Source organism: Monodelphis domestica, chromosome 3 (assembly GCF_027887165.1).
Source record: "Monodelphis domestica isolate mMonDom1 chromosome 3, mMonDom1.pri, whole genome shotgun sequence".
In the NCBI taxonomy this organism is placed as follows: Eukaryota; Metazoa; Chordata; class Mammalia; order Didelphimorphia; family Didelphidae; genus Monodelphis; species Monodelphis domestica.
In genome coordinates, this window is record NC_077229.1 from 125,671,524 (window position 1) to 125,686,540 (window position 15,017).

Here is a 15,017-nt window from a genome sequence, read left to right on the forward strand (position 1 = left end):
AATCAATGTACTAATTTTTCATCAGATTTTAATAGAATTTGAAATCACATGCTATCAGCTTTTATTGTCTTGATCCACATTTTAAGTGCCTTTTCCTCAAGATAATATCAGTTTGGGATAGTAGTATGAAATAGATAAGAGAACAAAATATCTGTTGGCTCTCATTCCAATGATCAATTCATTGTCTACAAACATCCATTACTCTGACAGGGAAGTTATTTTATAGTTTATTGCTGTTTCATCACTATAACTGTATTTTCTCACTCTATGATTTGAAGTAGAAAGCAAGCCATACTTACAAGTTCACAAATAATCTGCACAGATTTTTAGACATATGAGTGGGCTGGGTAAGGAAAACCATCATGCTGATCTCTGGCTTCACAAAGCAAACAAATTAGAGGGGGAAACGAATACTAAAAAATTTGAATTTCTATAAATTGTTGGGCGACTTTCATATCTCCAATTAGTTTTAGGCTAGGAATAAGTATTCCTCAACTTATATTAGTTTAGTGGTATTTGGCACTAAAACAGCCTTTAGTTCAATCTCCTCAGAGAGAAATTGAGGACCAGAGACTTTTAATAACTATAAAAGTAGTATTGCTATATAAACTGTTTCCAATTTTCTTTAAAAAAAATTTTTTACAAAAATCTTACAGAACTGAAAATTTTTGTTAAAGAAAGTAGATAAATGGGTATAGCATACAAGTATCACAGGAAAATTTCTATCTCTAAATTCTGCATCCTTAGTTATTTTCCATCTTCTACCTTTCCTGGAATACTGGAAGTTCTACCGTGAATATCTACCATTCACAAATGCTGTTTTAGAAGTGCTCTCCCTTCAATCACCAATTTCCCATATTTATCAAAATTTAAAATTATGCAAAATGGATTTACTTAGGAGATATCCATGCTATTTTTCTAGCTAGCAGTGAACTATAATAATGACAATTTTTGGAAAAGAGCATTATTAACAAAGAAAATTGATAATGAAGATTTTGGAAGAGAGCATTATTAATGATGAAAATTATTTGAAAGAATCACTGAGAAGCAAAATCAGAAGTGGTCGTTCAAAAAAAAGGCTACATGTAAGTTACAGAAAGCAAGAACATCACTAACACAAAAGGGAACTTTCAAAATGCGTTGCGGAAAATCTAGGTTTAATTGTTCTAAATAGCTAAAGTATATTCTTTTAAAGCACTGATTTTAAAAAAATTCATTTACTTTTGAATAGAAACCTTAAAATGAATTATAGATAATTGTTTTTCATTTCTTTAAGAGTATTGAATCTAATTTAATTTTTTTCTGAATGATTTGGGGGTATTCATCAATCTACACTGTTCAATATTTTATATAATTGCTTATACAATGGTACTGTTAGGAACTAATGAGGTAAAAAGGACTACTTGTTGCCCAGTACCACTATTTCCTTCTATCCCAGTATTATCTAGTTCTTCTACGTAACCAGTCCCTACTGCTTCTCTTGTTATTAATGTTTATTTGCAATTCAAAATTCCCTTTTAACTCTGAGGTGGGATCCATGGCTCTCTCTCTCTTTTTTAAACCCTTACCTTCCGTCTTGGAATCAATGCAGAAGAGGGGTAAGGGCTAGGCAATAGGGGTTAAGTGACTTGCCCAGAGTCACACAGTTGGGAAGTGTCTGAGGCCAGATTTGAACCTAGGACCTCCCATTTCTAGGCCTAGTTCTCAATCCACTGAGCTACCCAGTACTCCCCTCCCCCTGCCTCTTTCGAAGAGTGCAGGAATGGACCTTGGTACCACTGTTTGTTTTTATTTACTCAAAAATTACGACTTTGTTCCAGAGTTGCTAGAAATCTGACCTCTAGTTAACTGGTAGTTTACTTAGAGGTAATGTGGTATAACAAAAGGAGTGTTAAAATTAGGTAGATTTATCTAGGTTCAAATCCCATTCCTGATATTTATTAGCTATATGATTCTAGACAAGTCACTATGAGTCTCATTTTTCACATATATAAAATGGAGATAACAATTTATCCCCACTGTCAAGGGCATACTAGTACACTGGGTTATGTATGAGGGTCAAATGAGATAAATGTTTAGTCACTTGGTAAATCTTCAAATACTATGCAAATGCCAGCTAAAGTTTTAATAATTTTTTCTAGAAAAGTCACAATAGTTAAAAGAGAAAACCTTCCCATATTGAGAAAATGATTTAAGATGCTCAGATGATATAGCTTCAAATTAACTGTATGTCTAACAAGACAATAAAATAGTATTCTTTGATCCTTGCTTCTGACATCTAAAACAAACATCAATATAAAGCTGAATGTTAAAAAATTACTAGAGAAATAAAAGTTCTCCAAATCTCACCAATTGCTTTTTTCAATGCTTCAAAGGTTATTTCTTCAGTGGTAGTACTGACCTGGAAAAAAATTATTTAAATAGAGATTAGTTGAGGAAGAGACTGCTATAAATGTCATTGTATTCTAGTCATAAGTGATCTCAGAATATTCAAGGTAGTTTTTTTTTCTTTTCCTTTACTCAAATCACAGAATGCCAAATAGAGCAAAAGAGAAGCTGGAGAATTTATTTAAAAACTGCTTGTGCCAATAACCCTCTGTTTAATAAGGTTATTTTATTGTAAATTAAAAAATTCATGTGGTTAATAATAAAATTGCAATTTAGATAAATTGATTGGAACTGATCTATGTTTGGCATAGATAAGGATCACCTGCTATGCTGCAATATATGGTATCCCCTAAGATAAGCAGAAGAATAAAGGTATAGTTTTATTTTAATTAATGTGATGCTCCCTAAGAGCAGAATAATCTATTAAAGCCAAAATATTCCATCCAATGTATAGGGATAAAGCACTGGTCTCTGTCTACTCTTGCTTTTAGCTAAGATTCTCCTATTTATAGCTTCACTATTTTTTCCAGATTCTTTTTTTGGGTTCACAATCTCATTTTACCTATCTCCACTCTCCAGTTTAGCCCAGCAGAGAGATTCTTTACCATTTGTTACAATACTTTTAGTTCACTCTACTCTGTCTTCACCCCAAGGGCCTTTACATCATTTAAACAAGAAATGGAGCAGTTTAGTTAAAAGAACTCTCCTGCTAAGCAAACAATCTAAGGTATTGTTATTCCCAGTCATTCTTCACTAATAGGAAAAGGCATGGTGAGTTTCCCATGTAGGCATCTACCTTCCAGTCTTCTCCTTGAAGGAACCATGGTCGCAAGGCTAAGTGACAGGGACAATAGTTCATAAAAAGGTGGCATAAATTCAGCCTGTAAGTGGTTTTTCTTGTGCCTGCTTTGCTTACCATTTCCCTCTTCATCCAGACTCCTAAGTGATTGTAACATATACAATTAAAACATCTAACTCCTTTACAAATGGTTGATAAGAGTATTTCTAGTAAGTTCTTTTTAAGTGTGGCTAAGCAAAGACCTATAAATCCATGCATATTCTTCAACATAACTGAAGGACAAGAGAAACCCATGATTTATCTTATCCTTAGTATTTCATTGACATTTTATCAGTTGCTGGCTATTTTTATCAAGATGCTGGCTATCCCTGAAACTTCCTCTACCAACGGAGTCTGGAAACTCTTCGGTAATTTAGAGTCCAAGAGCTTACTAGAACATTGAAAGGCTAAATGACTGTCATAGGTCACATAGGTAGTTTGTGTAAGAGACAGACTTGAATCTAGGCCATCCTGATTCTGAGATCAGCTGTCTATCCTTTTGAAGGATATCCCAAATTATGCTGTTTCTATGTTTATTGTTCAATTCAACAAAATTGAAGCCAATCTTCATATGTTGAAAACAAATATTAGTCCATCAATACTGGTTCTTTATTGGTTATTTGTGTTATATATTTTTTCCCCTTTCCTTTTAATAAACTCACTAGAAATACATTGAGAATTTTGCCAGGAACCAAAGTAGAGTGTATTGGTCTATAATTTGTAGATTCTGTTCTCCTTGCTTATCCTAGATATCAACTGTCTCACTGGTAAATCTCTTTGGCACAGAAAAAAAGAAGGAAAATGCAAATTATACAATTTTTACTTTTCTTCGTCTGCTTATTCTAAGATTTTGTACTCCTCATACTATTCTTATAAAAGCATGAGATGATACTATAGCTACTCACATTATTTACAATTGCTTCCACTGTACATGTGCACAGCTGTACCCTTCACTTTTCAGTTAAAGTTGGTCAATAAATTCTCTAATCTTCTACATTAGTTTCATTTGACAAGTCATCTTCCTTCTCTTACTGGAATACAATTGTCCTTTTTTGTGCCTTCAGAATATCATTCTTGACTGCTTTCCATCTCTCCTATACACAATTTATTCCTCAGAACTCTGCTTAGCCTTTCTTTTGACCCTTTAAAATCTGATGCACTAAATCTAGGACATATGTCAGTGAGTTATTTCCCTTCAAGGTGACCATAATTTCCACTCCAGCACTATTTCCTATGCTGGCAAGAATCTGATCCAGAAAAGAATTCCATAGCAGAATATAAGTTTTTTCAAGGCACCTGGCAGGGAACATAGTAGAGTTTTAACTATCTATTCATTTGATTTAAAGCTCTTTGAATTTTTTTTTCATATAATTTCTTAAAGTAATTTACATTACCTTTCAAAGTTTTTTCCCACCAAAGGGTTTTATATATTAACTTGTATATTTTAAAATACATTTGAACAAAACAATTTTCCAACACAGATATTCAAGATTTCTATTCTTATAATAAATGTCAACTCAAGCACCTTAAGCATAAAGGAAAAAAATATAACTATACAAAAGCAAAAAAAAGTTATACTTCATAAAATGTCTCTCTTAATCAAGAGTTGACTACAACCCTCCTCATCCCTTTTTAAACAGGCAACAGGAAATGAGGCAATAGGAAATAGAAGTTTCTGAAAATGGAAAAACTGTGAAGAGGATCAAATAGTGATTTCTTTTTTGTAAGCTAGGTTCTGACTATATAAAGCAAAAGAAAATCATATTCACAACTGCACACTAATCATTCATTGGGCTAATATAGTTGAGCTTGGGAAAAAGAGAGACAGTAGCTTTTCTGATAGTACATTAAAGTCAATTTATTATTCTTTTATGGACTACTCCATTTCCTTCATCTACTCTTTCATTTTAAGATTATTAGTTCAATTCACTCACTTTAAAACAAACTAAAGGCAAATAAAGAATGCAAAGCACAGTAAGAGTTGACAAAATAATTCATAGATAGCAAAGACTAGGAAAAAAGACAACCCAAAGGTTTGGTAACCAAAAAGATTGCTAAAATTAATCCTAAACACCCTCAAAAAAATGTAACTTGTATGTCATAAAAGCCTGTGAAAATAGCGCATTTGAATCTAGTTGTATTTTTTTTTTTGACCAGTTAACTTCTGTCTTAGAATTGGGATGAAGTGACTTGACCAGAGTCACATAGCTAGGAAGAGTCTGAGGCCAGATTTGAATCTAGGACCTCCCATCTCTAGGCCTAGCTCTCAATCCACGGAGACACCCAGCTACCCCCTCTGGTCATGCTTCTTAAAGTAAACAGAGAGAGGACTTGTGTGTGTGTGTCTCTCTCATTCTCTCTGTCTGTGTCTGTGTTTGTCACTATCTCTCTAAGGCAATGCAAGGTTAAGTATTTTGTCTAGGGTCACAGAGATACACAGTAGGTATAAGCTGTGAAGCATTAATTCAGGTCTTCCCGACACTGGAAACTGTCATGGCTACTTAAATACCCCCCTACCCCCACACAAATGTTATTTAAAATAATATTAACATTTTTAATTTTCTTAAAATAAAAAGTGATGTTAGACTATTTAGCTATATGCTATTGAGAAGAAAATATTTATGTATATAACTCAATGTAAAACATAGAATGGAGGATTGGTTCAGTGATTTTATTGTTGTGGGAACTATTCATCAAACAAGCTAACTCCCTTTATCAATGTAGGCTTGGCACCTTCTCTATAACTTCTCTTTTCAGAGAGTTGCCTAAAGAGCTGAAACATTCAGTGAATTACTCAGAGCCATAAGCTAATGTGTAGTTACTAAGCTATTCTTAATCTCAATATAAAACATATATGAAGTAAATTTTTTGTAAGAGGCAGAAGGGACAAGGAGAAAGCCCTAATTGGGGTGGGGGGTATCATTAAAGTCTTGGTGCTTTGAAAAAAAGCTTAGAATTCTGGAGAGGCAGATGTGAAAAGAGAAGAAATTCTGAAAACAGGAATGTGTGTAAAGATCTGACAGTGAGAGAGGGAATGCCATGTACAGGGAATAGCAAGTTGGACAGTTGGGCTAGAATGTATGAAGAAAACTGTATCTTGTCTACAAGGATACGGAAAGGTATCTTATTAAATATCTCGCAAAAATCAAGACATACTTGTCTGTCTGATAAGTATTCTTACCAAATCCACACTGACTTTCAGTAATCAGCTCTATTTCTTATAAATGCTCACAAATCCATTCTAGAATCTTGCAAAGCATAAAGAACAAGCTTAGCAGCCTACAGTTTCCAGAATCCACCTATTTGCCCTTTTCCATGTTTTTAAAAATTTTGTATTTATTGCCTAACTGGAACCTCTGTACTGTTACCTTGTATTAGTGAAAACATTTCCAATATGTTTAATGCTGAATGCTGTCCTGGTGAATAAGTTTGAAGCTGGAGTTTGGCTCAGCTGAATCTAATGCTGCAGTATATTCGACTATTCAGATGCCCTGGATGTGACTTGTTTGCCTTTATTGTAGTAATATAGAACCAAATTTGCAGTACAGGAGCTTCAAATGGGAACACATGGTAATAAATGCCTTTTAATGTAAAATTCATCTTCTGTTAAAAAACACTGAAGTACTTCCCCCCATGTGAATATTTCATGCAATAGCTCTATGAAATGGACTTTTCAGATCAACTTACACATTACTTCAATAATATCAACCAAATATTAAAATATATAAAAGATAGTGAAATGAAAAGTGAGTAAAAATGAAATATAAAGACTATTTTTAGACATATTTTATAAAGTAACCAATCTAAAAGTGAGTAGTAGTAACCAGACAGATAAACACCAAAGAAGAGATATTACTTACTACAACTATTAATGGGAGATTAAGTTGATACTAGCTTTAAAGCAAACAAAAATGTAAGTAGAGAAAGGTGGTTTCTGACTAAATTCAATTGCTTAACATAACAAATTGTTCTTGATACCCTCAAAGCTCATTTTAATGCTTGGAAATGCATTACTAATGCAGACACAACCCCTCTAGGACAATGAAGGGAGTAAGTTTCATTTAAAAAAAAAAATAATCATTCTGTTGCCAGCCTATGTGAGGTACTCTCTGAACTAGGCTGCTTTTTGAATGACAGATCTAATAGTCCATTACAGAATTGTATACGGAACATTTCCTAGTTGATAAGATCTGCCAGAGCTTTCGCTTTTCTGGCATGGCTTTCAAAAATCTAGTCATGTCAATGCCAGGAGACAACAGAAAAAGATTTAAGCCAGACACTATATTTCTACTAGTGAAAATAGTGCATTATACAAACCAGACAGCCATTGCTACCCCTAGCTACCACACCATTGTCTGAAAGATCAATTCTCAACAAAAATAAACTATCAGGAAACCTCAAAGTCTGGGAATTGCCAAAGAGTAACAACAGAGTCGATTTTAGGTAATGGCCTTCCCTCTTTGGACACATACCCTTTTAATGCTTTATTCTGTGTAAGTGAACAACAAAATTTCTTAAAAGGTAAATAATTTCTTAAAAGAGGTAAAACATTTTTGCATAAAAATAGAGAAAAGATTTTCCAGCTGTTATTTCTACTTGATTATTGTGATTTTCTTGGTTGGATGATTAGGTTTACATGAATGGGTGAAAATTCAGTAGCAGTATAGCTATGCTACTATATTTTCCAAAATAAGGGGCAAACACTGAGATGATTGTTTCAAAAAAGTCAATTAATAAATAATCTTTTTTACTTGATAATATTAAAGTCAGAATTATAATTTCACCAGTGGAAAAATTCCCAGAATAATTCTATTCCATGCTATTATCTGTGGCTAATATACTTAATAAAATGATATGAAAATATGATGTGCTGTGGATTTAATACTTTATATTTCTTAGTACAATTTCCACAATGGCTAATATGAACTTATACTACAAGATTTCTCTAAGATCTTGCAGCATAGCTATAAAGCTTAAATAGTTTTAGGAAGGATGTCTGCTCAACACCTTATCTCTGTTTTGGACATGATTAGCTTTGATTAATTAGTTTTGTTGAACTTTTTTTTCCTCTTCCTTTCTCTATTATTTCTTTGTCATAAGGTAAGGCTTTGTGGTTTGGAAAAGGAAATACTAGAAAATTATGCTTTTGTAAAATCAAAAGATAGGAAAAAAATGTAAACCCTATACAAATGTATAAAACTACTTTTCAACATTAAAAGGATCAAGCTAAATCATTTTAGTGATTATAAGTCTTAAATATTTCTATTTAACTAAAGGTAAAGTTGATAGCATACTATTTATTTTATTTAAAAATAAGTCATTGATAATTTTCTGTGTAGGTTCATTATGGGAAAACATTAACAAAAACAATTGACATCAAAATAAGGTTCCCAGGTTAGCTTTCAAAAACCTACCATATTATCAATAGGGTTGCTGCCTGGTAAAATATCCACCTGAATGGATACAGTGTCTACAATGCTCTTCCGTCTGGAAAGTCGATCTTCATCTAGAAAAAAATAATATTTTTTCTCCATCACAAACAAAATTCAGTTTTTATTTTTAATATTGCTTTTAATATTTTAAAAAACAGAGTACTAACATTCTCTACCTAAGGAAAAATATGAAAAAGAAAATTCAAGTATATGGTCAGTGTTAAAGATGGTGAGTTATAAGCTTTGTCCTTCATCACCCCCTCTTCTGTAGTCTTTTTATTCTCCAAATTGACTAATTATTACTCTTCCTCCAAACATACATTTTACTTATCTATAAAACAGATTTCATAATTTCCCCTCTAAACTCATCCTTTTTCTTTGTCTTCCTATAGCTATTGAGAACATTACCATCCCTCCAGTAATCCACATATGGTAACTTAGTGTGATCTTCAAGTCCACACTCACTGTCATTTCTTTTTCTATGACATATCTTATAATCAGATCCTTCTCTCCACTCACAAAGTCACAAAACCAGTGTAGACTCTCTTCAACTCTTCAACTGTCTATTGTAAGGATCTAGTAAGGAAAGAAATTTCCTTTCATCTTAACTAATGAAAGACTTTTAACTGCCCTTTCAACTTCAACTTCCTCCCTATTTCAATCTGTTCCCTACACAATTCATATAGTAATTTTCATAAAAGAAAAAATGTTTTTAGATACATTTTATGAATAATTTTTGTTATGAGTATGGCAGGTAATCATTCCATAATAATACTATCCCACTGATAATATCCAAGAGACCACACTTACCACCTTAGCCAGCTGGCTCCTGGCTCCTATTTTTCAAAGACTTAAAATGTATTAGTCTAATATATTCTCTGAGAACTGTGTTATTCCTTACTAAACTGCAAAGAATTCAGATGGCATTAGAGAGAAATCCCTGGGGCATTGGAGCCCCAGCATTAAAAAAAAACGAATTCCCCAAGATCCCTTTGCATTATTACTTCAAGTTTGACAAGACCACCTTCTATTCTATTCTATAAATCTCCCCTCAGATGAAGAAATTTCATTTCTCACTGTAGTGTTTTAGACATTCATTAAGTACAAAGGTAATCATGATTTCTTCTTTAAAAAAGATATCACTGACAATTTTCAGGAACAGTATTTAGAGAACTAGAGCCACCATAAACAACACTTTGCTGCCACCTTGTGAACCTGTGTATAATACAAACCAGCATATTTCTTGAAAATATGTTTGTGAAACACACACATAGACCTATTTTGGGGAAGTGAGGCTCAATAGAGAGCCAGGACTGGAGTCAGAAGGATCTAGGTTCAAACCTATATTCAGAAACTTTCTAGCTGTGCAAAACCCTGGGTAAATAACTTAGCCCTAGTTGCCTAGCCTTTACTGATCTTCTGCCTTGGAACCGATACACAGTATCAATTCTAAAACAGAAGGTAAAGGTTTAAAAAAAATTAAATTAAAATAGTCTATTTAACAACATAATTATTAAAATTCCTTTAGCTAATGACTAAATTTGCAAATGAACTAAGACTAGAAAAATAATGATGTAAATATCCCTTCTGTGCAACTTCAAAAAATAGTTACTTAGTTGCATATAAAAGATTATAACATTTATAATTTAATGCAGACTTGATCTGAACACCAAAATTTTGTCTCTATAAAAGAAAATAAATTATACCTCCCAAATATTTTTACATTCTTTTTACTGAGGGTGTATATGGGAGGGAGGAACTATAAATTTAAAAAGAAAAGTTTTTATTAGATTATGTAATAAAAAAGGTTCATTTTCTATAGACTTCAAACTATGTGATACTAGCCAAGTCATTTAACTTCTGCTTCAATTTCTTCATTGATAAAATGGATATAAAAGCATCTACTTCAAAGGACTTTCTGAGGATCACATGGGACAATATACATAAAGCACCTGACACAGTGTCAGGCAAAGAGTAGGCACTACATAAATATTAGCTATTATTATTATTATTGAAAACTATGACCTCAAAACAAATGTCAATGAAAAGACATACCTTTGCATGGCTAATAAATTTGCATATAAGGACATGAAAAATAAACCAATGAACACATTAGGGATCTCAATAGTACTTGTTGATTTTTCTCCCCTTAGATCGTAAGTGAAAGCATTTACAACCTTACTCTCATTTATGGTTCAATGCTATAGTTTGTTTTCAAAGACCATTAAATGGTTTCATCTGGCTCTTTATAAAAATATCTGCCTAGCTCTGAATATTTAAGATTCTATCATGTGCCTTAATAAACATTCCCCTAGGAAGGGAAGTATTTTACATTCAAACTTACATTAATGATTTATGAAAATTAACCAGTATCACTGAACTAGAAACTATCAAAGGAAGATATCAACATAATTGTACTAGTATTAATATATGTATTGATATAACAAATTCTAAAAAGTAAATCACAAGAAATTAAATAAAAATCTTTAAAAAGCGACCTCTGTGTTATATGCATTTTTAGCTATTGTATACCATTTCTTATTTATGTAGGACCTAACCTCTGTGGCCACTAGGGACTTTTTTTGCATTACTGCCAAAGATGATCATATCTAAATCCAATCTTACCTTCAGTGCCAAATTTTGTGAAAATTTAATAATCATAGTTTCTTTGCAATTGCCACTACTAATATTTTATCATCTTCCAACCATACACTATCAAAATTGCACCCTTTAAATTTACTAAATAAAATTTCTATTTCCCATCCTCTTTGACTTTTTGGCATTTAAAAGTAGTGGTTAACCTTTCCTCTCTGAAATTTTCCCTCTTCTATTTCTTCTTAAACAATTAACTATAATACTGGAACTATATTTTCAACTTTTGGAATTCCTTATTTGTCTCATTTCTCATTGCCTAAGTTCTTTGTTCTTGATACTTTGTATAATGTGTGTGTTCCTATGGGCTCAAGAGTTGTTCTTTTCTCTATTACATTGACATTAGATTTTCAATCTCATTGCTTCAACTATTTTATATATATATATCTATATATAGATATATATATATATCTATAGATCTTCTATATTTAGCTTCCATCTTTCATCCAAGATCCAGTTAATCCCATTATTCTGTCCAAAGGATAATTTTACTTGTTTATACCACATCATATCACCACAAGCACCACTTATCACAAACAACATGGCAATGTTTCATTAGAGGGAGAGAGAGCATAGCCCCTACAACTTACCTTTAAGATGATTTTCCTTCTACTACCTGTTTATCTCAATGGAATCTCTATTCTTACTGCTATATGCTAGATATTTTTTCAGTATCTCAAGTTCAAAAGACTGGAATTAACTTTAATGTATCCTTTCTTTCCACTCTTCAATAATATTTTGCAAAGAAATTTTCTTTCAAAGCTCTTTTTCCTCCTTGAGTGGGCAACAGACTTAATAGTTTGTAGGCATCAGAAGCAAAGGAAGGCTCATTCTGACGGAGACTCAAATTTAACACAAATTCTAGGCCTCAGAGAATCAAAAGTATTACAGAGCCAAGTGCTACCAGGGACTTGGAGCTTGGGAACTGAGCTCCATTCTTAAATGGGCATCATCTACCACCATGCTAGGATGATACTGTAGAGGCTAGCATGAAATATGAGTTAAATTTCAGTAGGTCATCAACTGTTTAATGAAAAAGACACATGGCAGAACTCCTTGACATCTCTACCAGCTACTCCCTATTTTTTCAAAGAAATTGAATTCATTGACTCATAGAAACTGATCTCACTGACCTACGATGGCAATGTTCATCCTAACAATATGTGGAGTTAACTAACCTCCTGACTCCTGCTCCCTTTATTTAAAATTATTAAGGGTAAATTTAGGGGTTGAGACTGAATATAAATTTAGTTGGTCACCAGGGATTTAAATTCTAAATCCCAATAAAATACTCAAGTCAGAATGGTTATGGTGGTTTATTTATAATAGAAGGAAGAAATTAAGAGTGAGAGAGAGAGGGAAAAGGGAATTGAATTACTCTGGTCCGGGTTGAGCCAGGCAGGAGTTCAGAGGCCTCGGCCAAGGGGCTCTCCAGAAGCCAAGGGAAAAGGGAGTCAGCCTTATAACTCACCAGGTGACCGTCTAAAAGGAAAGTAATCTGAGGTCTCACACTGAGCTCCTCCAGGGTCGCGTTCCTGGGCCAAGTCTGCCAAGCATCCCTCTCACAGGAAGCAATGCGAAATATAAAGGCGGTCTTTTACATCACTTCCTATGTCTCACATGTACCAATGGTGGCTTAAGCTTGGCTTAGGACAGCCCAGGGGGTCCATCAGTTGTTTCTGATTTGTCACTTGCTAGCACTTGCTTGCTGGTCATAGGCCTTCTTCCCTGACACTTAATCCTTAAGTGGGGGGGTATACATTCCTGGTTGCTAGAATTCTAAAGACTAAGCAGAGTGGAGTAAAACTAAAATTTGCAAAATGATCTCTGCCAAAATGAAATTCCTTTTTCTTTCTAACCCCTACTTGAACTCTTATCCCTAATCCCACACAAACAGTTCATATTTTCCCTTTGCCTTTTATCTCCCCCCCCCCCCAGAACCCCAAACAAACATTGTTAAATGAACTTCCATATTAATATTGTATCTTTCTGCTTCATTCTTTCCATTTTCTTGGGCTAATGAAATCTTGGATTTTCCCTAATTGCTATTTTTCATGTGCCCCACTTCTTTCAATAGTTAATCTTGAGGGAGAGACCCACCTATAATCATTGCCTCCTTTTCCTTATCTTTCCCTTATTTCTCAATTCCCAGCAAGTACAACTCAATTGAAACTGTTCTCTTTGAGATTACCAATGGTCTTTTTACTATAAGATACGATAGTCTTTTTTGAATCGTCATTCTGGTAGACCTTCCTGAAATTTTGGACTCGATAACATCCTATTCTGGATACTAAATACTATCTCCTCTTTTGGCTTCAGTAATATTGTTCTCTCAATTGTCCCACTTGTTCAAATAGTCTTTCTCAATCCCCTTTGCTGGACCATCATTATGTTCTCAAACATGAAACCATGGAACCTAAGGTTCTAGGCCTCAGCCATCTTTTTTCTCTAGGTAATCTTATCAACTCATAATTTGTTAAAGTATCATTTCAATGCAGATGATTTCCAAATCCATATAGCTAACATGTCTCTCTCCTGATTTTTATTTCCATTTTGCAAACTACAAATTGAACATGTCCCATCAAGTAGTTGTCCTAGCAGCATCTTAAATTTACTTGCCCAAAATGGAATTCAAATTATTTTTTCAATAATATTCCTCCTCCAAACCATCCTTTTCCTATATATTTTCCAGTCATTTAAAATTTCAAACTTGGTGACATCCTTTGGTATCTTCCCTTATTCCTCATATCTAATCAATTACTAACTCTTGTTAATTCTATTTCCATGACATCTATGGCTTCTTGCCCCCTGCTTTCCACTTGCCAGGCTGCTATTCTAAGTTAAATTCTCATCATCTCTACCCCAGAGTACTATAATAGCTTCTAGATTATTCTTCCTGCTCCAATCTCTCCATCCTTTACTCTATCATCCATATAGGTAACAAATTTATATTCCTTAAGCACATATATGACTACATCACTTCTGTACTCAAAAACTTTCAGTGGTTTCCCATTGCCTATGTTGTTATCTTTTGCCTGGTATTTAAGTCCTCTATAATGTAGGTCCCACCTACGCTTCCAGACCTATTTCAAAACGATACTCTTTCATCCTTTAATATTTAATCAATTTGAACTATACCTGTCAGTTCCTCAAACTTAATTAAGTCTTTACATAGCTTATTCACCATGACTAAAATGAACTCTCCCTTCTCCAACACTAGAAATTTTTGACTTCAAGATTAACTCAGCTGTCATTTCTGATACAAAGTCTTTCTTCCTGCTACAGTTATTAATGCTTTCCTTCAAACAGTACATAAAAAAGTACATAGTTCTCTGTAAAATGTGTACAGAGTAGAAAGAATGTAAGCACAGTGTCTTACACAAAATAACAACTTAATTAATATACTTTGAACCGATTTTATAGCAAAGCTCTAGAACTGTGTTGGAGAAGCATGCCCTGGCATCCTGGAGGGGGCTGCTCCCCTCCCACAGCTCCTCTCCACAGTGCCCAAGGACATTTTTTGCATGTCCTGCCCCTCTGGCCAGCCACCCAATGTGAACACTTTCTATCACCACTCTCTGTGGTAATGTGGGGGTCTCTCAAGCAGCTTAAGTTACAGTTTGGGCATGCGATCTTGAAAAGATTCAACAATGCTGTTCTAGAATATTATCTTGAAGAGATTGTTAAAATGAAATCCAAAAAATATA

General features: G+C 33.7%; 1 protein-coding gene across 6 annotated transcripts in view; it reads right to left on the minus strand.

Annotated features, from left to right (window-relative positions):
• The window catches only part of EFR3A (EFR3 homolog A), a 158,049-nt gene that overhangs the window by 16,213 nt on the left and 126,819 nt on the right, over window positions 1-15,017 (minus strand). For 5 of the 6 annotated variants that reach the window (XM_007488344.3, XM_056823078.1, XM_007488346.3 and 2 more), the window contains 2 exons: window positions 8,641-8,732; window positions 2,350-2,401 (listed from right to left, as the gene is read on the minus strand). In XM_007488344.3, coding sequence (XP_007488406.1) covers window positions 2,350-2,401; window positions 8,641-8,732 — 144 coding nt within the window. Of the gene's footprint in view, window positions 1-2,349; window positions 2,402-6,594; window positions 6,778-8,640; window positions 8,733-15,017 lie in introns of those variants that run through there. The other variant, XR_008917500.1, reaches the window with a different exon arrangement.